General features: G+C 42.6%; 1 protein-coding gene across 1 annotated transcript in view; it reads left to right on the forward strand.

Annotated features, from left to right (window-relative positions):
* The first annotated feature begins 3,325 nt into the window (after window positions 1-3,325).
* npffr1l2 (neuropeptide FF receptor 1 like 2) overlaps window positions 3,326-26,547 on the forward strand; it is a 30,627-nt gene continuing 7,405 nt past the window's right edge. Inside the window, exon 1 of the mRNA XM_069683133.1 lies at window positions 3,326-3,662. Within this exon, the coding sequence (XP_069539234.1) occupies window positions 3,326-3,662 (337 nt within the window). The remainder of the gene's footprint in view (window positions 3,663-26,547) is intronic.

Genomic DNA, 26,547 nt, shown 5'->3' on the forward strand with positions numbered 1-26,547 from the left:
CGTGACGTGATTTCTATTTATCCTGAAACTTTTAACCTAATAAATCATTTTCATAGTTCATGAACAGACAGTATTTGGGCTTATTAAATAATTAATTCAGATCAGATGATCAGTGATCAAAAATGTAAATAATGAACAAATAATATAAAGACACAGTGCTGGTAAGAAATGTCCGTCTGGCTCTGCAGCAGGAACACAGACTGCAGCCTGTTCTTCATGTGCAGGTGTTTGTTACACAGGTAACAGGACACAGAGAGGAAACACTGTTACTGTGTGTTTTATTTGAATTAATACAGTGCACATGTGTACAGACACAAACAGCTGTTAAAGCAGACTGACAGCTGATCCAGCGGTGATCAGATGACGCGATAATCACAAACGGACGTCGCAGCACGTGACGCTTCATCGGAAAGGACGTCTCATGTCTCTTAAAAAACATTCCCAGGCATCCCAAGGCAGGAAGTGGACCAACACGAGAGACAAGGTGACAAAGTAAAACAGGAAATGATCGAACCAAAGACACACAAGTGAAATACTGAACTGAACAAGACTAAATACTGACAAGAACACAGAATAAACTAAATACAAAACTAAACAATGAGAACTCATGACAAGGGACAAAGTGACAAGGTAAAACAAGAAATAATAACTGAACACCCAAATACAAGACAAAACCAGAACTAAACTAGAAACTCATGACATTAGCTGCCACTCTGAGCTAATGTTTTGTTTAGGAGTTGTCTCGCTCTGTTGGCGCTGCTTGTGCTTGTTTGGTTGGCAGCATTTGCTCTCCACATGGGTTGGCATTTCCTGGCAGTTCCCAGATGTACAGCATTAGAGTGCTGTCAACAGTGTAGCTGATCCTCTTGATGTTGCAGCCTCATAAGCCATTCAGGTCAAACAATCCGCCCAGCTCACTGCTCTCACAGGCAAAAAGGATGTTACGGAAACCACAGCAAGAATTGTAAAAATCCGACTGCAGAAGAATATAAATAATATTTCAGTTTTGTTGTGTTTGCGATTATGCTGTGTGAGTGGAGGCACCCACGCAACACAATCAACACAAAGCACCCAATTAAAAAAAAAAACGTTGCTTCTGATTAAAAAGAGGGGGAAAACAATAGAAGGAGAAATGTAATTTAAACTTACATTTTATATACAATGTTACATTTTCATTTAGCAGACGCTTTTGTCCAAAGCGGCGTACATCTGAGAGTTAATACAACACAAGCAGCGAACGAGACAGGAGGGAACGAAGTCAGTAAGAGCCAACAAACAGCTTCAAGTGCGATCGGACACTGGTGCTGACAGGCAGCGCACAGGGCCTTTCTTTTTTGTTAATCATTATCAACAACATCAACAAGGTCATCATCATCAATAGCATCAATATCATTAAGGTCAGAGGTGTTCATAAAGAGCTGGGTCTTTAGCTTCTTCTTAAATGTGAAAGGGACTCTGCAGACCGAGTGGAGTTTGGTAGCTCGCTCCACCACCGGGGGACGACTGAGAAGTGTAGTTAGCGACTCAGAGCCCTGTTGTGATGAGAGAGCGAGGCGCATATATACATATGATCAGTAACATAAATAACACAGCACAAGCTTCGTGTTGCTGGGGCTCAGTAGAGCGGGTTGACCACTAATTGAACGATAGGTTGATCCCTGGCTACTCTAGTCAGCATGTGAAATCTTCCTTGGTCAAGATAATGTACCACAAGTTGCTCTCGAAGGCAATGAAATGCATGACTGTGAGTGTGCGTGAATGTGCTTTACATATATTTTACATGAACTCTACATATATTTATGTAGGCCTACATAATTATTGTACTTGTACTAAAACAGCTGGGAATGATGCCAGCATTTGTGGTCAACAACAGCTTGGAGAACAATAGAGTGCCACTCCCTCTGATCGTAGTAGGCTTGTGCGCTGTTATTGGGGACGATTATGGGAGTATGTGTCCCATCTGTGGCACCAGCACATATTGGGTAACCCTGTTCAGCAAAACCGTCCAGTTTCCTGAAGAAGTGGGCCAATCCACAGGTTAACAAAACATTTAAAAAAGGCTCTCCTCAGAGCTGCAGTCACTTGGCGTACCAACACACAGACAGTGGCAACACCAAAAATACAACTAATGCAGTGACATTCACATGGGGGAGCACACATGTGGTGGTATGCTATTTTAGCTGGGGTTCCAGAGGCTGGCAAAGTTACTTGTCCTGCGCCTCAGGTACGGCTCAGTCAATTCCAGTATAAAGTCCAACGTGAACCGCGACATACGGAAATGACCCACTCCTCTTTGAATTGTTGAGCACATTCTCCTTTGCGACACCAGCCCAAATTGACTCAGAAGAACTGCAGCACCGAACAGACTCCATCGCGTTAGACGCTGGTTCGAGTTTACCGAACCAGGGGGTTATGGTCTGGAAGACACATTTCGAAATGCCCTATAGCAAGAAGAAGGTCCAAAGCCTCTTTATAAAGTAATTTTTCTGATGCATTTTAAATATTTTGTAAAACACCTGATGAGTCCTATTGGAGAAGCACACCCCCAACACTTGCATCAACTACCAACTTAAAGCATCGGTTAAAATCAGGGGGCCGCAAGAACAGGAGCACCGGCCAGTAGAAAGTAAACAGGTCTTCCCTTTCACTCACTTTGGTCTTTAAGTTCAGCTTGTGCGTCAACGTAAACTCATCTGCTCAAACAGCAGCTTTGTCAGCAGTGGCCAGCGCTAACAGCAGCTAGATTGAAAAATATTACCACCTGCAGAGAGTTGGCGGTAACTGCGGCGCAGTATTATAAGGGCTGTCACGCTCTGAATTTCAAAACATGTATTTGTCCCTGAAAACAATCTGTCAATAATATACTGTCATTATTATTATAATCGGGAGTGCAATCAGTCCGGGGCCTCGGTGTGCCATCATGACAGAGGCTCTTTATATATTGATTTATTTTACGTCATGTAACATCACAGAGTATAATATAACGTTATGTAATGCCCCGGTGCACATGCAGTGCATTGTTGTCTTGAACTGTTCTTGTAGTTTCTACTTTACATCAAATCTTATGTAGTTTTATACGGCTCTTATAATGTGTTTTTATTTGCTGCCAGCTAATGTTTGCTGAGGCACTTTGGCCTTTGCCCTCAGTGTGTGAATAAGTGTGTAAATGGGTGAAGTTACCTTTAGTGTAAAAGCACTTTAAGTGATCGGAACACCAGAATAGTGCTATATAAGTACAATCCATTTACTATTCGATCCAATCTACTAATCGTCTCTTCTCGTCTCATCTCATTTGATCTCCCCTGCAGTGCTGGTTTTTCCGAGGATGGACGTACTGGAGAACACGGGGATGGAGGGGATGGAGCTGGAGGGATCAGCCACCGCCTTTATGAACACCAGCTTAGATGGAGCCTCAAATGTCACCAACATTACCTTTTTGCCCTACTATCAGCACTCTGTGTATGTTGCTGCCAGCTACATCCTGGCCTACTTCTTCATCTTCCTGCTGTGCATGGTGGGAAATATCCTGGTGTGTCTGATCGTACTGGAAAACCGTCGTATGAGGACAGTCACCAACCTCTTCATCCTCAACCTGGCAATCAGCGACCTACTGGTGGGCATCTTCTGCATCCCTACGACGTTAGTGGACAACCTCATTACAGGTAACAAATACCTTGTTGGATGTATGTAATACTGTACTGTCACCATTGTGTTGTAGAAAAGTTGTTCAATTACTGCTACAGTGGAGCAAACAGGTCATATATCACTGACTACGATGCTACAACATGCATGTTAGTCGGGCCTTGTTTATGTTCTCTTTTTGTTTTGGTTATTCATCACTTTTATCACTTTATCTATAAAATATCTATATTCCGGCGCGTTGCCCCGTGGGTGTTGTGGGTGATGCAACTTTCTACAAAACAAAATTCCATCCACCCCACTTTTTATTGATGCCAATCACAGCCGTTTGACCATCTGACCCGGCCAGCGAAGACTAAAGAGCTAGAGCACAGTAAAGTTACGTGAGTGCAGGAACGGACCTCGTCACTCGTTGCTGGCTGTCAAAATAGGGGTAAGAGCCAGGTCCAACTCAATGCATAGGGTTAGAGGCACATAGGGCGCCACGTTCTGGGGGGTGCGCTGGTTTGAGCCTCAGATGTTTTGAATGTAGCCCTGAGTACGATGTTGAATATAAGCCCAAGATTGACACGTTCACTGCCAACCTTTCTCTCTGCTCGCATTTACCGTCACTCTGCCGCTCTCTCTCTTACTTGCTCGACCACTCACTGCGTTCTCCCCGACACAAAGAGAGAAAAGGAGACGTGTCCGAGCGTTCAGGTCCGGGGTCAAAAGCTCAAACTCGATCTGCTAACACTAGAACCGCCAAGCACTTTTTGGGTACTGCTTTGGCCAACTTCGACGCTCAAGAGTGTCTGTATGCTTTCGTTCTAGTTAATGGGTCGATGACGTCATCTTTAAAGAGGTGCATGCAAGGACACCATGCGACCCAGGCAGCAGGCGGGACAGGGACACAGTCAGGCTCCGGTTCTAGCTCCAGTTCTGGCTCAGAATCAGACGCCTCACTTTGTCTGCAGTGTCGGCTCACCATTTTCTCACAGAATAATCTCCATCTCAGTTGTTAAATCTATAAAGCTTTTTGCAGGTAAATAATAAGACCGCCTACAATTATTGACCTCTATTGTGCTAAATCCACGTGAGTGCTTGTGTGCACAATTAGTTTTGATGTCGGAGCAATTGTCTCGGTGCACTTATCAGGCCATTATGCAAGTGTCTCTTCACCTCCCACGGAAGAAAGCACAACATCACTCGGTGATTATCGGAGGGTCGTTGAGGGTGAAAAACAAGAACAAAAGGCATCAATCTGTTTGTTTAAATGTAATGACTTCATTGTGACAATGCAGGCATGTGCAGGACAGGTGTTTAGGAAAAGTCAGGGCATGAGGGAAACGTATCTCACATAATGACGGAATACGTCGTCGCTGGCAGACAGGCAGGCAGCATACAGAGAAAGGAAGGGAATGAATAAATACAGCAGAATGTGATGGAGAGAGAGAAACGAGGGAACAAGTGATGGAGAGAAAAGGAGAGAAGAGATAGTAGCGGACGATGAGGGCTGCAGCACTTCAAAGCATAAACTCTAGCTGCGTATTGTTTCTGTGAATGAAGATAAACCGTTTTAATATCACAGTAAACGAATGGTAACAAATACATTTCACTTTTTTCCAACTCTTGTCAATTTAAATGATAGCAGTTAAACTTTTTAAAATCAGTGGTACAGTGATTACTTTCAATGATAAAGAGTCTTTTAATGTCCCCCAGACCCCCCTGCTGGGGTCTAAGCCCCCACACACATTGTAGAAATCTTATAATCAAGATAACTGCGTTGCAAAATTACATGCAATTTATTTACAATTACATATTGTGTGGCAGCAATTTTTACCATTCGAGATGTCGGGCAGAGTCAACCCTGCTCATGTGCTACCCTGAGAACCTTTTCAAATCCCTGCTGCAACCCCTTACACATGATTTGGCTGTATAGTTCTGTTTATATTCTCCCCAGTATCTTTATAACATTCAAATTAATTCACTGTTTGGAATAAGGTGATGGGCGGTGGGATGGTTTTCTTTGTCTCATTAGTGAATAGCTGGCTTCTTCTGTGCAGTCACCTTGTTAACATAATATTATTCACCGCGATGGATATAACTAGACCTCGCTTGGCTCATGTTATTATTTTTCTTACAGTTCACCGTCTCCCTGCATTGAGAAGGGAGAGAGTGCTCAAAAGGGTCAAGGATCTGCGGCTATACACAGCTACCCCTTAATGCAGCTTAAAGGATATTTCAGGTTATATTCAAGATGTTTCTGACTGTCTGGCTGCAGGTTTAGCTCCGCTGGTAGAGCAGGCGCCCCATGTACAGAGGCTACTGTCCTCGTCGCACTGATCGCAGGTTCAACTCCCAGTCTGCTGATCCATTTGGTGCATGTCAGCCCCCCACTCTCTACTCCCCACATTCCCTGTCTCTCTTCAGCTGTCCTTACGAATAAAGGCCAAAAATAAATCTTCTTTCTCAATGCCGTGGCTGTCCAACACGGATCAGAAACTATGAGACTGTGGACTGAGAGCAACATGCAGGCTGAGCAAGTCAGAAAGGATTTAGAGTTTAATCCAACACATTGTTGTGTCTGGTTTGGGACTTGTGATGGGATTTGTTCAATTGCGTGCCTGATCCTTGTTTCAGCAGTCAGAGCCTGAACATGGAGTCATGAGCCGGAGGCCGCAGGTTGGCATTGCCCTGCTGTTGGAAACATCTGTAAAACATAAAAAACACAAAACAAGACATTTTCAACTGTGAATGCACCCGGGGTGACACGTTCCCCTGTCTTCTCTACAATACCAACAACATACCTGTCAGGCTATACGGACAGCTGCACAAACACACATGCACCTTCAATTCACACTCACACCTTCAACCTATGTTAATGTGTGTCAGTATACAGCGTTGAGACATATGGAGGCTTGTCACAGATGAATACTCTATTGAGATAAAAAATGTATACATACTAGGGATGCACGATATTGGATTTTTTGCCGTTATCCGATATGCCGATATTTTACAACTCATTTAGCGATTACCGATACTTTTTTCCTGCACACCTAATTGCAGAGATCATCAACTCTCTTCTGTATTGGAATTAGCGTACAGTATAATGGTGATACTCATCACATTTGTTACAACGGTCGGGGTGACGGGTCTTGAGATGGTTAATCAAGTTTGTAGTGTTGAAAGACTTTGCCTTGGCTCCTCCTCGCATCACCGAAGCTGAGCAGTCATTGCAAATAGCAGTTTTCTATCTATTTCGGACACTTTGAAAAACTTCCACACCACGGACATTTTGGCTTCTAACTCTCTCATGCTGCAGGTAGACGCACGTGACGTCATCACGCTGCGCCGCGCAGGTCTTCTTTGCACCGGGGACATTGCGCCGAGGTCGGGCATTTAATCAAGTATGCTGCAGCCCATTATTTTATCGGTTAATTATATCGGCGGATATTGCCGTGTTGGCCGTGCTGGTGATGGTGGCCATTTGTGATGTGTACAGGACCCTCTCCCAGTGAGTGAATGATTAACAGAAGCCAAATGTTTAAGTGTTGAAAATAAATAGACCCCATCTACTTTGTTAAAATGCCTTTTCTGCATCCAGTGAGACTATGACTGTTGGTATACTGGTAAAGATGTCTGATGGATTCAGTTAAATAGCCGTACAGTGTTGGATGAATAGTGAATAGTGTTGCGATCGTTGGATAAGTGCCTTCCTCTAATAAAGCCGATGGAATGGAATAACTGTGTCAAAGGTGATGCTAGAGCTTTGCTTATACCTGGTGTGATAAGCGGGGATGGTAGTTTAAGATGAGGTGAGATCTTGAACTTAAGTATAGTGTGGTAGATTAATATTGTTTAGAAAAATGTTTTCTTGGTTTGGTTAATGTATTGATGAGTATTGGTTGGTATAAAAATTATTTATTAATTTATTGTCTAATTTGTCTAATGTCTAATTTATTTCATCTGGTGTCTGCGTATCTTCCCTGCTGAGTCCAGAAGTTCATACGTGAGGGGATTGTTGATGTTTGATTGTTTTGCCGGATTTTGTTAGCCAGGTGTTTTTCACATTGAGTCTTTGTTGGAGAAATTTGAGTTTTCATTTTAATGTGATCATTCAGCTGCAAGATGTAGATTTAGATGTTTTCCCAAAGTGAGGCAGTGACAGTGAATCATTTAATTCCTGAAAGGATGCCCACTCTCTTTTGATAGAATTATCAAATTCTGGGACATTACAAAGTCATACATTTTGCAAGATTGGCTGATGTTTAAAGTCGAGCTGAAACGGCATTTCGAGAGTGTCTAGCTTCCGTATCGTGACGTATTTCCGAGTGAAACAGGACGTGCAGGCGGGACATATCATTAGAGGGATTTGATGTGATCGTTGACAAGTGGGCGTAGACAGACGTTCTCCACAGCGCAGTAGCTAGCTAACTGACCGAACGTTCTTGGTGCTCCGCGGCTAAATGTTGCAGATTGATTGGTTGAAATTGTTTGGTGCTAACTTACGTAAGCACGCGTGAAATTTAGTTTTACCGGAAGAAAAAATGATCGGATTTTGATATAAGAATACGAAGAAATTGATTTTCTGTATTTTTTTTTGCCTATATTGTCAAATAGATGCACAATATCACCGGGGATGTGATCTAAAAGGATTAAATTGACATTTTTCATTTCACCTCGACTTTAAGTTGATCGAGACAGGAGCACGATCACGTATGGGATGTATGTGTCTTCAATCTTGGAAACTATTGAGTTACTAATTAAAAATAAATCAATGTGAGAGTCGGAAAGATGAATCTGTGATGGGAATAATAATTCTCTGGCATTTAGGTGTTGTAACGCCAACTCCCACCAAGACAAACACCGCTCATGAACTGATTATTGATTCTGTGGACTGGGACTTGCATGTTCTGTTCGGATCATTAGATCTGTCCAATGATCGGGAGATGACTGTGTTGATGTCTCAATTGCCAATTAATGGGAAGTCAGTATCTCAAAGAGATGAGAAAAATGTGTGCAATAGTAATTGGTAATGAATAGTAATGTGGATTAAAATGGCTGCTCCTTTAAGCCTGGAGTTGAAATGGGCAGAGAAGATTGATTTCAATGTGGTGTTCTCAGTTATTGATCAGTCAGATTTATATATACGTGTTAGAAGAGGCATGTATCAGTTTGTAATGTGTTTCTGTGGTTCAATACTTTGATTCTTTTGCCTGTGAACCAGTTTCTTTAGATGTTCCATGTTACAGATTTATGTGAATTCAGTTTGATAATATGCACGAGTCTGAGGTTTAAATATTTTCTTTATGTGTGTGTGTGTGTGTGCTGCGCCTGTCTGCTTTTGTGCCTGTTAAGTACTCGTGCATGTGCATCTGTCTGCGATGTGTGTGTATGTATGTTTGTGCGTGTGCATGGGAAGAAAGGTAGATATGGGTCGCCTCAGTCATCTTACATATGAGAAAAACAGAAAGCAAGAAGGAAATACAAAACAAGGACATAAACCGTAACATTTCATGTAAACTAAAAACAAAAGAATAAGGGTGAGGTATGGTGAAACTAAAGTGCATTTCCATTAATATAAGTCAGCATCTTTGTGGTGGAAGAAGGGGGCAGGTGGGGACTAGACTAGCCAGGGGGTTATTGTTATGTCAATGAGCAGTCTGTCATCTATAGTTTTCTGCAGCTTTTGTGTGAGCACCACTAGCAGCAGAGGACTCCACTCCCTTGCATCCTCGCCCAGCAGCTCAGAGCAGTAGGCTACAGTGCAGAGGACTTAACAGCGACTCTAAAACAAAAATGAATCATTAAGTCTGAGCTTCACGATATACTGTCAGAAGAGCTGCTCCCTCTTCTCCCTGCACATCCTCTATCTTGATGGAGAGAATCAACTCCATCAGCATGAGAGTGCAGCTTTGTGTTGCAGAGAGCCGAGGTGCTGGCAGGTCCTCTCCATAAACAAAGCAAACAAGTGAAAACTGCAGAGAGATGCATTAACTCATTACCTAATTGGGCTTGTAATTAATTGCCGCAGTTCACTTTGTGAATGAGACCTTGAGAAGGCATTTAAGTGAAACCCACTGTGCTCTCAGCGGCACGCGGTATTCACCCCTGAGTGTATGCAATTTAAGCCTTTTGTGCCTTCAACAAAGTAAGAAGGCCTCCCTTCTCCTGAGGGGGAGCTGGATCATTTTGAATTGCACCGAGCTCAACCACTTGCTTAATTGTCTGAAACGTACCTGACTTCAATATCAAACACTCTTCTCTTACAAACAGAGAGTGTAACTGATTCAGTCTCCTGGCAGAACATTTATGCTACAGCTCCATCCAAGGTAGTTCTTTGACTAATGTATCAGCAATTTCCAGTTGACTTTTGGTTCCTTTGTTTCCTTTGGTGGCTGTGTTGGACTCCAGGTTTGACATGTGAAAATGAAAGATGAGGAGAAGAAATGTCTTCCAGTCCGTCCCAGTGACCATTTATTACAGAAATTTGCTCAACAGATAACTTGAAAACAAACAAAAATGAGAAAATTAATAAATAAACCTAAACCTGACATTGTTCACAGACACATACAAAACATTATACAACTGTTACATCTTAATGTGTAGTTAAGATCAGTTGCAAAAAGCCGTCCTCTCAAAGACTGGTGATAAAATGAAATGACACAAAATGTTGGTGTTGTATTACAAGCACCTCAATGTTATTCAAGTGTGTAACAAGTTGAGTTAAGAGCAGCAAAATTATTTATCCTTGTACATGATGGGGTCATCGGGTTTTTTCGGGCCTGTCAACATCAGACGCCCTCGCGCAGTCAACCCAAGAGTTCTTTCCTTGACTTCTTTCCGAAGCTCCGACCGTGGGGTCATGTTGTAGCGATCCATCCCAAATTGTCGTTTGGTCTCACTTCCATGTTACCTCCTACGCCTTGAAGCAATTCACTTATTAGCCAATGGGCTCTCGCTCACGATGCGGCCGGCGAATAATAAAAATTGTGACGCAGCAAACCAAGATGGTTCAAAGTAGGTCAGTGTATGAGGGTCCATGGCTGCCCCTGCCTTTGGCCAAGTAAAGTCTGCAGTCGTTGTCATCCCTCGGATCTGGCTCTCCTCCCTTTGGACACACTGTCTCTGGATTATGCCCGTTAGGAACTCTCTGGATCCTGGTATCCGGACGACCTTCACGGCCCGGTACTGGAGGTAACTCTGGGTTTTATTTTGTTTTTTTGAGCAGTGTTGCCACAACTATTTTAGCACTAGCTCCAAAAGTCACTAGAAGTCGCCAGATGACATCATATGCTAATTTGCATATTGGTGACATCATCATGTATTAATTTGAATAACAGTTAGTGGCTGTGTGTGAGGTGCAGCATGGGAGAGATTATATAGACAGACAGACAGACGTGAAGAGAATCATGCTTTTTACCGTCGCCATAACGATACAGCCCTTACAAATGAGTAATAATCAACTTACATCACAATGTTTACAAGGTAATACAAAAACAATAACCAGCCTGATCCTGCTATATGTCCTGTACAGGCGGAAGGAAGTCAGCAAGAGCAAATTAAATCTAAAGGAACAGTTAATCAAAACTGACCTTCTGTACGAGGAGGGCAGGGACTCGCTCAACCCCACTCACTGCAGATAGCAAATAAACAGGTTGATTTATAAGACCTAGCTAAAGCTAATACAGAAAGAGAGAAACTGTGGTCCACCCCCTTTCTATTCAAGTCCAAATTAAAAAAGGGAAAAGACAGGCACTTGCCATCCTCCAGCACTTGCAACACTTTGACAGATGTTGATAGAACTGTGCAGTACAGCAAACATAAAGATCATACCTACAGATCTGGGCTGAGGCAAGCGAGGCACAGAGACGGAGGCGTGTTCACCTGGATGCTTTTATGATCTGTCAGCCACATGGCTTTGTTGAGATCTGGTCTCCGGTCTCGGCAGAGGACGGCATTCTAAATAAGGTTGTAATAGATCTTCTTCACTCAGTGACTGACTTTCACATGAATAAGGCTGGCGCCCAGATTTTCTGCCATCAAGCCAAAATGTCTTAAGGCCAGTTCAGATCAACGAGACTGGATGCAACTGCCAAAAGAATCCCCCGACATCTGATGAGACCAGTTTTGAAAGAAGTTCCTGCAGCAGCTGAACAGGCGCACAGGTGGCAGGCGCAGAACTGTCTTGGTATTTAGAGAGCATATAAGTAAGACAGGCATAGGTAGGCGAGTTCACGATGCACTTCCACTTCGCTTGTTACACTAACAGGGATGTACAGCAGCACACCTACTCCTCAGTTAAATGTCAGTGCATTTTAATCAGGAAAGACTTTATTATGAGTGACGTGAATTTAGCTCCGAGCAACAGCAACATACAGTGGCCTGTTTGTGTTCTGTGTTGAGACACCAAGGATGTTAGAGAAGTCACATGAGCAGGGCAGAACCCGGCTGTCGTCCACCTGACTTTTAAAGGGCAATGGTAAAAAGATTGCACTTATAAAGCACTTTTCTAATCTTGCGACCACTCAAAGCTGCTTTTACACTACATGTCACATTCAGCTGTGGCCACTGTTGGCAGAGGCTGCTACCTAAAGAGCCCAACTGTCAGTCAGCCATCACACTTATACCTGTCAGCTATGTGTCATGTCTCGTCGGTTATGTTAAGTTTTATGTTTTTTAGTCCTGTCTTCCATGTTTGCCATGTCCGCTTTTATTTTGTAGTAACTGTCCTCTCTCGTTTCAGAAACTTTATTTCCTGCCCTGGTGTTTCCTCGTCAGTGTGATTGTCTGCTCCACCCCTGATTGTGTCCACCTGTTTCCCATTTCCTCATGTATTTTAAGTCTGTGTCCTGTGTCAGATCGTCTTGTCTCTAGTCTCGTCCTGATCCCTCTTGTCCAAGTAAGCGTCGTTCATATTAGTGTGGTCTTTGCTCTGGTCTTTAGTTTCAGCTTAGCTGTGATTTTTTGTTTGTACTTTGGTCAAGCCTTTTTTCCAGCATTGCTGTGATTTTGTGTTTTTCTAAACCTAATCTTAGTTTTCCTGCTCAGCAGCGATTTTATGTTGTAGTTTGTGTTTCTTTGGAATTTTTGTGGACTTCCTTTGTTAAAATAAACCTTTTGATTTTCCTGAATTTTGAGTCGTGCTCTTGGGTCCTTTTTTGAGTCTTGTCACTATGCCACTGGGAGCAATTTGGGGTTCAGTGTCTTGCCCAAGGACACCTCGACATGTAGACTGAGGGAGCTGGGGATCGAACCTCCGACCTGCTGATTGAAAGACGACCGACTCTGAGCCCCAGCCGCCCCAAGGAGGAAGAGCATGAGTGATGACACTCTGATTGGTTAAGAGACCTTGCGCTATGCTCTTTAGATCTTCCATTCCCATCTGGTACAACTACAAGTAAAAGGGGGTATTGCAGTGTATCATTTGTTCCTCTGAGGAGGTGATTGGGTTGACCTTCATGCTTACAGGAAATAGACTCTTTGAAACACTGCCATCTTCTAGGAGGCTGCAGCACAAGGAGACTCTCCCACTGACACTGTCTTCTACCACCCTTCTACCACAGATACTAGACGCTACATTTCAATATCAGCATTGTATTCTTTCTTCTTGTCAAAGTGTTCAGGGCTGATTACGTTGGCACACAGTAAAAACATTTTTGCTTGTAACGGTGAACATTCTTGCTTTGTTATTTAACCTTTATAAAAGTGGGTCTTACTTCAGTACATTAACTGACCCTTTATATAATTTGGAGTTAAGTTTTTTAGCAATGCTTTAATGTGTTGAACATTTTTTCATGTTCACATTTTAGTCATAGGCCCAGCTTCGGCCTGCTGATTGAATCATTGTTTCGAAACAGTAACACATTGACGCTTCTCACAACAAGGCGGTCCCTTTAAATGCAACTTCCTCTCACTTACGCTTGCTACATCAGTACTGCACACACACCGCTGCTGCTGCTGTATAATCTCTCAGGTGTACGTCCATATGCTTTGGACAAAAGTGTCTTCTAAATGAAATTGTAACATTGTAAAGCCTTTTGTCCGCCATTTTCATGGATGGTTTAATGTCTTTTATTCTTTCATCTGTATTGTCTGCACCATCACACCCAGGCGAATTCTTTATGAAGAAAAAACGTACCTGGTGATGAACCTGATTCTGAAGTTCGGATTTAATTTTCAAAGTTAGTTACCAGGCAATGCACATCGTTGCTTTTCTGTGTGAAAGTGATGCTGTGCTGAACCTGTCATATAATTAGTGTAATTCTATTCACGGATGACGTGTTATTTCCAAGCTGCTCTGGACCAGAAAAAAGAATAAATGAAGCCTATAAAGTAAAGAATACATCTGGCAGTGTGCACGTACATGTGACCTGGGCCAAATTAAGGCCTCTCCACTCTCCATGTATCCACGGCAACTGACTCATTTAATATATTTATATATTTGTGTGAGAGACATATCGTGCATACAGGACATATCGTGGCCTGGATTTATTCAGCGAGGGAGACAGCATTTACTTATTTAATAAGACCACGAACTGATGAGGGACGAGGGTGAGACAGCGCGGGTAAGAGATGTGACCCACAAGCAGTTTATCATAGTTTATAATAATGCAGCGCAGTGAGGAGGCAGATGTTTCATAAACTGGATTTGTGTGTTAATCTCACGGATCTTCTCGTCTGTGTTATCACTGTTAAGTTACTGTTAAGACTCCAGTCTCCAGACTAATACACAGACTCACTGGATACACAGAACGATGAATCCCGACCTGAGGAGCTGGCTGTTGGGCCGCTTCGTTTGTTTCCCCAAGGCGCGGGTCAATGCATTCCTTGTTGCACATATTGCATTGCTGTTTGTGTCCGGCTGTTTTGTCCTTTGGGTGGACGAGCTGCTGTCTTAGGCCCTGTTCACATTTGATATCATGCCCCACGTGTCCTGAATGATCTGATCACGAGCACAGCTGTTCACACCTGGCATCAACGAGCCCCTCAAATGCGTCTTCAGTGAAAGTCTCACTTTCCCGCTCTGAACACGGAGCCTCATTCTTCTTCACTGGACTTTAAAAAACACCAGACTCACGGCACAGAGAGGGGGAGAGCTGCGTTCCTGTGCACGAGCAAAGAGGGAGTGAGCGAGCGGGTGACAGCGGACTTAGGTGATGACATAACATATAACTTTTTGTTTGATCATGAAGCCCGATGCTCATCCACAGCTCTGTGGTTTATCAGTGAAATATGAACTAGACAGCAGACTGGAGTCTCTGTTAACAGTGAAAAAACAGACCGTATTAAAAACTTAAATCTCTCTGTATTTTTCTCTAATGCATAAACTACGTTTACAGTTGCTTGGAGTAACAAGAGAAATAAATAATTTATACGAGACACAGCAGATAAACGTTAAATCACACAGGAATGAAAGTTGGCTCTGCGTTTCCAGGCGATCGTTGCCATGGCTGCCCGGAGACTGGGCGGTGCTTTCTGTGGCCCAGAGCATGTGTGCGTACACACTGTCAGACTTATGTGGATAAATAGTCTGAACTCTGAATGAATGTTACACCTGTTGTTAGTCATTCTTGGCTGATTCGATAATGCTCCGCTGTGTATCGTGAAAATCATTCAGAAAAAAGACACCCATCTCTGTGATCCACCCATGATGCACTAACTTCCCAGGACTAAACCCACCAAGTTATTGACTGGATGGAGAATAATGTACAACATTCAGCAGCAGAGTTGGAAGATACCATCCTGGAGCAAGGAATTCAGTAAACAACAGAAAATCAATCCGTCCCGGGTCCATTCACACCTGTAGTTAAGGCTGTCCACTTGTGATTCGATCACAAAAACCACATGTTGATGAACAGGGTCTTAAAGTGTTGTTTGATTTAAAATGTTGTGCGTGTTGAAAATGTACGGACGTGTAAGGCATGATAGTGTTGTTCATTGTTTTCCTCGTCCCTGTTAGTGCTCGTTTTTTAGATGATTGTCTCCCTTTGATGAAGGTATGTCTTGATTAGATGCATGGAGGAGATCATCTCAAGTGTTGTTGATTGGTGATGACTTTGACGTCAGTGTTAATCAAGGATTGGGACAATTGTGTTTATTCATTATGTTGTGTTATATCTCCTTCTTCAATATCTGCTTCACTTTTTAAGTCTTTAATTACAGAGGTAATGGTACATGGTAAATGGACTGTACTTGTATAGCGCTTTCCTAGTCTTTGTGTCACACACAGATTCACACACTGATGGCAGAGGCTGCTACATAAAGTGCCCAACTGTCAATCAGACGACCGACTCTACCACTGAGCCACAGCCGCCCCAGAGCTCTGACCGCTCTCTTACTAACCAGCATCTTGATCAGTGTCTGCAAACCACAACATGAGACCCTCTGTTACTTTGCTTTAATAACCTATATTTCATTATATTTCTTTTTTATTGGCTGACCGCCGGGGTCAGCCCAGGTCTGTTTGTGACTTGAGTCTCACAGTCGTAGAGAGAGACAGTTGCGACATTGCAATGGCGGATCCCGGAGCATATTGGACCTCCACTGACGCGACTCTCTGTACGGCTCTGGATACTTTGTTTGGGGAGTAGGCGGGGCTGCTCGTCCGCTGTCCTCACCTAGCAGCGCACACCTGCTTTCAAACACGTTGTCATCAGCCTCATACGGACGGTCCTTGTAACACACTGACCTGATGTGGTCAGCCACATACTCGGTTTTGACCTCGTCTCTTGTTTTTGGAACAGTTGATCAGCAAACGTGTTCTGTTTCTTCCTATAATAAGGCCTGTTATGTTTTTATAAATGTATACTGTTTAAAAAAATGTACTTAAATAACTGTGTTTCTTGTTCTTTGTTCTTACCATAACCATGTTGAGTACAAAACCAGCCTGCTTCTTTTTTTCAAAACAAGACAAAACAAACTACAGCAATATACAAATATCCAAATGAAGCAACACATAATCACAGTTTAGCATCTTTGATTGCCTCCCCGAATAGCTCATAATTCTCTTTTTGATTGCAACATATCCACCAGCAGGCTTCTTCCTATATCTCTGTAGCTCCTTTTAGAGGACAGTAATTTTATAGCGGCTCCTATCAGTATTGTTTTAGTAACAATAGATGGAATGATTGACGTGTTTGGTGTGAAAGGTTAACTGAATGTGACACATCTACATGTTTCAGCATCTTCTCGCTCTTTGTTTCAGTGAATCGGTTTCCAGCTCTCATCAGCATCGTGTCCAACAAACGCATACATGTGCTTTTTTCTTAAGATTAATTACTTGGCCTTTTGCCTTTATTGATAACGCAGTGAAGAGGATGGTGAATAATGTACAACATTCAGCAGCTTGAGACTGAGTTCTTTCATAGGAAATCACACACTGTAGAAACAAAACACTGCAAACACGATCACAGCCCAACTCACATCTGTCACAACCTGAAAACCAACAAATGGAAGGGACCATCTGATCGTTTCTGGCGTTGCTAAAAGAGAAACACTTATAACCCAGAGAGACAATAAATAAATGACTTGTCACATCGCTCAGAATACCGTTTGAAACAACTGCTAACATCACCTGTCACGCCTCCACCGTAGAGGTACGGACTGTCGATGAAATGATGAATGGGTTCCTGAGGATCGTTGCTGCAGACCACCTGCTGCTGTGGACCTGCTCGACTGCAACAACTACTAACATCAGCCTTCCCCATAGTATCATTATTGTTGCTGCTAATGCTAATAGTAGACCTGTTGACTTCAACTGTTACAATTACGATTACCTCAGCCTTTATCATTACTCTGCTTCTCTCGCTAATTTATTTATTTATTTATTTATTTAGCCAATCTTCACCCTAGTCTACCACTATTATTGGCATTGTAACCATAAGTATGTGTCTGTTGTTGTTCATGTAACAAGGACATATGTTGTTGTGGTAACAAGAACATATGTTGTTGTTGCTCTCTTTGCCTGTCTCTATCCTGCATCTCCTTCTATCCCATTTTCGGCCCGAGGCTCGAGGTTTCTGCCTGTTAAAAGGAAGTTTTTCCTTGCCAATGTGCCGAATTGCTAAGTGCTACTCATGGTGATTCATGTTGGGCCTCTCTTTAAATAACTTAACAAAGAGTCGGTCTAGACCTGCTCTTTCTGTAAAGTGTCTCGAGATAACCCTGGTTATGATTTGGCGCTATACAAATAAAATTTGATTGATTTTGATTGATTGATTGATTGAATGACACTTAGAGGTCATAGTTTACGGACAAAAACAGCTCTATCCATCAGAAAACACTTACTTCAGGAAGGAAGAAAGAATGCAGTGGATAAAATGTGCTGTACAACAATAGACAGCTTAAGATGTAAACCGCCCCTCCCTCCCTTCTCTTTCTATTTTTCTCTCCACACACACTCAAACAAACAATGTCTCTTTCTCTTGGGCTTCCTGTCGTGACACACACGTTCACATGTAATAATAAATGCATGCAGGTTACTTTCTGCACTTTGTGCCTTAATGCCTTGGCTTAATGCAGTGATTCTCAAACTGTGGCGCCACCGCTCCTGTGTGTTTTTTTTCGTTTGGAAAATGTAGCAGGCGGAACTATACTACTATATTTTGACGTCGGACAATTTCGGGTGGCAAATTACACAAACGCGTTGCCCTCGCATATGTCAATGATTTCTGTGAGAAGCACTATAATAATAATATATAATATGATAATAATAATAATTAGAATCATTTTAACACCACAAAAACCAAAATAACTAAAGCACAGCAGGTACCTACACATGCAAAACACATCAAACTGAAATAGTCTTCAATGTTACTTCGGCAATCGATCACAGAATATTTTTTTTGTCCACAACATCACGACAGCAGACCCTGAAGGAACGTTTATTATAATAAATAACCCAGTAACCATTGGAAACATCAAAGACCAAAGACAACCCATTCTTAACATTCTTCTTTCTCTCTGCAAGATGTAAAAATGACACAATAATGCTCGGAGAAGACTTAGGCCATGTCCACACGTACACGGGTAGCTTTTTCTCTGCGTTTTGGCCTTTCGTCCACACACAAACGCAGTTTTAGGTCACTGAGAACGGATCTTTTGTAAAACTTCCGGCCAAGGCGAAGCCTTTTAGAAACTCTGTTTCCGCGGAGACGTGGTAAACGGCGTTTTCAAGACGCCAGGCTGTGCGCCGTTATCTCCATGGTGACGCGTCACTAATGAGGCGACATTCCTTGCAAAATGACGGACGTGACAAAAGCAGTGATGCTCAACAGGACTTTTTCCATGTTTACACTTTCCCCTGCGACAGGAAAACTTTGAAATGGAAAAAGAAAATGTCATGAGGAACTATTAACAGATCTCAAATCTGTCATTACAACAATGGCATCTGCAATTCAAGGTTTGGAGGCGGAAGTGACACACAGCGCAGTTAACCTCAACACACTGTCAGAGGATGTGTCAAGCCATCGTAGCTTCACGCATTCGATGCAGCCCCCAACACTTGTTCATGCTTCTGCACCGACGCTTTCAGTCAACTCTCAACAATTCATTTAACCTTCACAGACTCAACGACAAAGACTACAGTCAACCATTTTCCCTGGGAGTCCTGAGGAGGAACTAATGTGTCTCATTCAGTCTGAAATTCACAATAAACCCAGGACTGCTTACCGTGGAAAAAGCCCGATCAAAATGCTAAACCCCATGTTTGGAAGAATGCAGGATCCTCAACATCCCTTATTATATTTAGAAAAATACAAAGACTTCTTGGGGGGGGACATGCCTGTACAGCCTGGGTCTTTTCCTCATCGTCTTAAACACCAGCAACGGAAAACCACGTGGCCAAGGAACTTCAGAGACTTTCTAAAGAACTGGCACTTTTTCATGTTTACTGTTAGGCCATCTCCTCCTCCAAGGCCTTTATACTGGCAGCTGGCACAACTGGCTGACGAGGCTTCTATCCTCTATAGACTGTAACAGCTTGACCCAAAACGTGAGGAGTACGACTGCAGTATAGGACTGAAAGTATACCTAATCACACCAGGCAAATGCTTTACAACCGGGCGCACTGCTTGTATGCAGTCGTTCAGGGCTTCCACTGAACAGCGTGTACAGGTTGTTGATACAACCAAAGAATGAGTCTAATTCTGGACCGGCCTGAACTGCATGGACTCCAACCAGGTTTCATGTGTGAGACACACACAGAGACTATGTGGCGAGGGGATTTATACTTAGTATGCAGGCTTGCACTCCCTTAACTTTTCCTGCAATGTTAGCTCTGTTGTCATAGCGACATCAATTCCATGTTCTCTAAATGATGTTTTAACCATTGCTGCAATTTCTTCCTGTCTGCAAAGTCTTTAAATACTATGAAACGTTCCCTTATTTCCCTCTCACCCACAGAGTTGGTTTGGTGAGTTGGTTTAGTTACAATTGTGTAGCAAAAGGCATGTGCCTGTGTATGCTAAGCTAGCTAAATATAACGTTTTGTATCACCTTGCTCTCAATTAACTCCTCCGCCCCCATTGCAGATAGTGCTATGTTTGCTTACAACACTTCTTGATCTTCGTTCAAATACATGGACATAAAGACCCTTGCACAAGTAGTCTTATTTCAGGTGTGAAAAAATGCTGTTAACTAAGAATGCTTTCAAATTATAAATAATAATTTAGTCCTGGAAGTCCTGGAAGTGATGGTATGGCCCCCACAGAGCCATGATCTCAACATCATCGAGTCTGTCTGGGACACCTGCCTAAAACTTCTGCACAGTACTGTATATTTTTTGATAAAATCTTCCAAAAGGTTTTTTTCGGTGTCGGTGGCCGTGCTTATCAGACTAAAGAAGCAGCAGACTTGCCCTTCACTTCACCCAGTGATAACCGGTCTTTTCATCTCTATGGTCCTCCAGGGAAAAGCCAACAACAACTCCTGACCTCTGCACTGGCTAAGGAATAAATAAGTGTGGGATAATGTATGGTGAGTAGGTTGTCTCGCGGAGTGGGGGAGCAGGACCATTCAGCGCTTTGTAAACCAGCAGTGCTATTTTGAAGTCTATTCTCTGACAGACAGGGAGCCAGTGCAAAGACCTCAGAACTGGAGTGATGTGATCTACTTTCTTGGTCTCAGTGAGGACTCTAGCAGCAGCATTCTAAATTGACTGCAGGTGTCTTGATTTTTTAGGGAGACCTGTAAAGACGCTGTTGCAGTAATCGAGTCGACTGAAGATAAATGCATGGAGCAGTTTTTCCAGATCCCGCTGAGACATAAGTCCTTTAATCCTTGATAAATTCTTGAGGTGATAGTAGGCTGAATTGTTTTAATGTGGCTTTGAAAGTTCAGGTCTGAGTCCATGACTACACCCAGATTTCTGGCTTGGTCAGTGGTTTTCAACACTGATGACAGAAGCTGTGCGCTGACTTTTAATCTTATCTCCAAAAACAACTACGTCAGTTTTGTCTTTGTTTAACTGAAGAAAATGATGGCACATCCACTCTTTGGATTTGTTCAATGCATTTTACTAGTGCTTGTATGGGGCCATGGTCCCCTGGTGACATCATGATGTAGATCTGTGTGTGTCATCTGTGTAGTCATGGTAACTTGTTTTGTTGTTTTCCATAATCTGAGCCAGTGGAAGCATGTAGATGTTAAAAAGAAGAGGCCCAAGAATGGCGCCTTGGGGAACTCCACATGTAATCTTTGTCTGCTCAGATGTGAAGTTAACTATAGACACAAAGTAGTCCCTGTCCTTTAAATAGGAACCAAACCTGTACTGTGCCAGAAAGTCCAACCCAGTCTTCCAGACGGTCAAGTAATATTTTATGGTCAACTGTTGACCATATGACCATGAATGTTGTGGCAAAAAAGGGCCCAGAACCCTCTTGTCAGCAACTTAATTTCAATCTCCATTAGGAAATGAAACATGGAGGAAAAACTCTTATAAATATAGTTATAAAACTTGGTTGAAAAACTGAAACTGCTAAAAGAGTTCATTCCCGTATAAATACGAACAAATAAACCCGAATCCATCCAGATGAGACTACCCACATGTTAGCCGCTCGGACTTAGATACTCTGAAGCCCCTCCCTCGCTGGGCTTCGGCACGTTTTTTCTTTTCATTGTCAGATCTCTGCCTAATTAGTTAAAGTGTGTCGCAAGTAGAAGACTTGTGCCACCACCTGCTGGAGCTCAGCCCCCCCAACACTGGCTCTCTGCCCTCACAGTTACAACTTTTCAACAGGGCGCTTCCTCACTCCGGCCATTACGCACACTCTCACACGCTACAGCAGAAAAAGGGGGCCTCGTTAGTGGGGGACACCTCTAGATCAGACAAGGCGGCCGGCTTCCCACACTTTGATCTGCACCTCACTTTTATAATGAGCCCAGCGAGTCTCTCAGTTTAAGATTCTACTTTAGAGCATTAAAGCATTGGATTATAAGAACTTACTTTAAGACATTTGACTGTGAAACTTTAAGACATTTGACTGTTAAACCTTACTTCTCCATATTTCAAGCTCCAGCGCGTTTCTGTGGATTGCTCGAGTTTCAAGCGCAGGCGTCCTTGATAAGGCTCATTTTGCACTTCCACAAGCCGTGTGTGCCTGCTGCTGCCTGTCATGAACTGTGTATATTCAATATGTGCTCAGACGTCTGGACACCTTTGATGCTGCACAGCACTTGATGATGCATCACTTGTAAAATGTTATCTGAAATACCACTTGCGCTCATGTCACTTGTATCCATGAACCTGATAACCTGTTCTTTTATTTTCCCTGCGTGGACATATCTCACTCAAACAGCGACAAGTTCACACTTTGACTCATCCTTATATTCTTCTGCCACATGGGCATATCAGGAACCTGGTATTTCACGGACCTCTGCTTTGATCTTGCGCCAAAGTAAGGAGGCAGCTGACTCCAGCAGCTCATTCTGAACATCGGGCTCATCAAAGTTCCATTTCTGGGCAGCTGCTCCAGGCGATTTTGTTTCTGTGGATCATATTTGAACTTAAAAAGTTCTAAAAAGTTTCCTTTATTTAAGGCATTGGCAGTTTCTCTGTGTCCACGTAGTGGGATGTCCTGCTTGGCACAAAACAGTACAATATCCAAAACAACATAGATCGTCCAGATTCCTCAATAAATTAATAATTCATAGCGTCTTGGTTCATTTAGTTTAAGACTTGTAGCCATTAAACTTACCCAGTGAAACAGAGTGAGGCTTGCTTGTCTGGTGTTGCTCCGCTGGGTAAATGCACATTTTACAGGAAAACGCATCCGTCTTTACACTGTATTCCAACCAAGAAAATCGTCCATACGACTGAGATGAGAAGCACCTTGATTTTCCATTCTTGAAAGTTGAGGGAAATACATTTTAATTTGGCCGTGAAGGTGGGTCATCAATTGCCAGCAACTGAGCTAACCCTCTGGTGGCCCAATGAGGCTGTAGAAAGCTGTTGGTTGGACTCAGTCTCCTTCCTCGACCTCAACTTTTAGTTTTTTAAAACAGCACGTTAAAGATGTTGGTGTTTGCCATTGTTTTGTCAGTATCGACAGCGGTTATAGAAAGCCAGCTAGCTAACTGGCTAAAAGCTGCCCGTTCCTGCCAGTTGTAACCGTAGCAACCAGTTACGTTCTGGAGGCTTGCTTCCACCTTTTTCAACTGTTCCATTTTGATAGGACAAATTAAATATACAAATAAATAAAACACACACAACAAAGTAACAACTAAACAATGCTTTATCTTTTTGATATAACTTTGTGTATTTTGTTAACCTCTACCTGGGTGGGCCCGTGGGCCCATTACTGGCTATGCATCTGCAGTGAAGTTGTCCTTTGACCCTAAAGGTCAGATGCTAAGAGTTAATATGACTCAGCTGAGAGAATTTATCGAACGCCATAGCTTAGGTTATCATAGCAGCCAGATTGCCATTCTATACGAGATTGCCTCCCCTGAATGTGGGCGGTGACTGTTGCCTGACCTCCCTCTCTCTCCTGTCCACCTTTGTGCCTGAACCAGTTGTGGCTCCATTATCCCCAGTGTCAGAGTGCTTTAAATAACCTTGGTCCCTGTAATGGTAAATGGTAAATGGACTGTAGTTATGTACTTATATACTGTGCTTTTCTAGTCTTGTGACCACTCAAAGCTGCTTTTATACTACATGTCAAATTCACACACTGATGGCAAAGGCCTAAATGCCAATCTCCAATCAGATTTATGCACTTTCATACCTGTTATGCCACCGGTAGCAATTTTGGGGTTCAGTGTCTTGCTTAAGGACACAACATGTGACTGTAGCAGTCAAAGATCGAACCCTTCTAATCAACCTTCCGACTGACTCTACCACTGAGCCACAGCCGCCCACATACCCATTGTAGCGACTGAAACAAACTTTAAAGTCGCTTAGAGGTTGAGCCTGTCATGTGTTCATTGTGTGATTTTAGATTGAACAAACGGTGTACCTGCAGCCATAGTAATAAAATCTAAGATTTAAACATCCCAGTAAAATGATGACACCTTTCAGCTCTTGACACTAACTAGATATGTCATATTTTATGACATGATTAAATGCTTGTATCCCTCACTTATAGGGGTAGAAGAAAATAACACCAGAGGGGGCCTTTATTTTGAATACTGAATGGCTGAGAAATGGAAAACAGGTTCTCTATCACTTCAGCTCTTAAAATCACTGATTCAACCTTTAAACAGCATGTCAGCCAGAGGAAGGCATGAAAACCCTCCTTAACTGACTGAATATGAAGTGATCACTATTGCAGTTCATTAACCTACAATATTGAATCGTTTTTAAATTAGTTAAAGTTATATTTTGCGTCTATATAACACACCCTAGTTTGGCCATTAAGTTTGAAAAGACATTACAAATGCATCATGACTGTAACGAACAAATGAATTTCAATATTACATTCTTTTTTGTATTAAAGTGATAAACATTTTCACTTAATTTCTTTGAGTTTATTTTCTTGTGTTCGATAATCAACCTTCTTTCGTGTAGCTGTGAACGTCTTCTTGTCTGTGGCGGAGCGAGAGATTATTTGAAGGGAATATGAAGTTCTTGCCATAGCAGACAACCCAGAGCAACATTCAACCTGGTCGCTCATTGTTTAGTGACGAATCATCAGACTGTCAGCAGGAAGAACTCAGACTCCCATAGCTTCCCTTTGTGTACGAGCGTGATTAAGCAGGGCCATTACACTTTTATTCAGACATTATAAAGGTACATTGTCACCACATGATGTGTGATAGAATAGGCTGCATGAACAAAACATTTCCTGTTTCCTTTCATCTATGTCCGCTGACAACATGCTTTTGAATGTATGCATGGATTTGGACACACAGAGTCCATTCTGTGAAAGAAAGGTTTTAGTCGAATGAGCACCAAATAGGATCCCAAAGGAGGCTCGATCATTGATCATCTTCTCAGCCAATCACAATACTCGTCTCGCCTTACGCCGGGGACACACCGGACGCGGAAGCGCCACGAAGCGCCACAAAGCGGAGCCAGTTTCCTTTCGGCGCCCATGTTAACCGATTGTGTCGTTCACACCATCTATTTTTTGCGTGAGCCACGAGCGATCGCGTCGATCCTGGCAGGAAGTCACACATGAAACAACGAGAGAATCCGGTCAATTTTCAAAATAAAACACAGCGATTGACAAATGCGATGTTGTATTTGTGTGCTTTTATATATTTGTCAGTGTCTAAACAGAGCGCGAGAGAGATGAAGATACACGCACAGACGCACACAAGAAAGAGAGAGACACAAAGTGGACTGGCTATAGGGGGTGGGGGCGGGGTGTAAAAAACACACACGCAAACAGAGAGAGAGAGCATGATGAAAAAACAGTAAGTAAACGACAGCTGAGGAGCAGAGGCGCTTGTCGACCGGCGCGAAGAAATGCGCGTCTGATGTGAACGGAAGTGCTCCGGGTCGCGCGCGATTTTCGTTGTGCGGCGCTTCGCAGCGCTTCCTCGTCCTGTGTGTCCACGGCGTTACAGCAATATGACAAAATGATGTTAGGTACGGTATCATTCATTTTTATACTGATGATACCATTACATGTACTTTGTGTGATTAAGGAACAACAAGCTGCTTTTCACCTAGTCCAGAGAAATATTTGTACAGACTTGTTTACTTTGCACAGTGAAGACAGTGAAGAACCTTTCTCACCGGTCTCAACAGATGAATACTTGTAGTCTTTCTTAAGGAAAAACATTAAGATATCACATCAGGTGTCTTACAAAAAACATCAACAGGTTTCTTCTGTAGAACCAAATGTTGTTCTGATGCAGGAAAACAAGTCATATCAGTCATTGATTATAAAGAAATAAATGCTTTCTAACTCATCTTCACTGAAAACTCTGTCATCATGCAGCGCTGCGTTTTGTCCCTGTTTCAGCTTTTCACACACATCACTGCCTCCTGTGTGAAAACATTGGTTTGTCTTCCTTATACAACCGTCAGACGGAGCATTGGTTTATCGCTCTTCATCTGATATTTTTGCTTGGTCTGAGCTACAGAGTCACCTTAAACTAGATTATTTCATAAGCTTGGGAGATTAAAAACAGGATTAAGTATTATTTGACAAGTGAAATCACTCGTCTTGTTGCTGAATGCTACTAATTAATTTTATGTAAATTCTGTTTGTCTGTTGTTTGTCCTTTTATGTTAAACTTTTTTACTCCCTTGTAAAACATATTTTGTATCTCCATTGGAATATTCCTGGTAAAACAAAGGTGCGCTTCAACTGGTAGCAGTAAAGTCTGGTACCTCTGAATTTCTCTGAATCTTTGCTTTATTTTTGTTTTATTTTGTATCATGTCTTGTCCACTACTGATGGATATTTCTGTGGGGAGAAGAGTTTATTCAAGAGAAGAGCTTCTTTCATTGAAACGGAGCAAATCTGGAGGATG

Source organism: Semicossyphus pulcher, unplaced genomic scaffold (genome assembly GCF_022749685.1).
Source record: "Semicossyphus pulcher isolate SPU_LCO1_2020_fin unplaced genomic scaffold, fSemPul1.0.p SCAF_6, whole genome shotgun sequence".
NCBI lineage: Eukaryota > Metazoa > Chordata > Actinopteri > Labriformes > Labridae > Semicossyphus > Semicossyphus pulcher.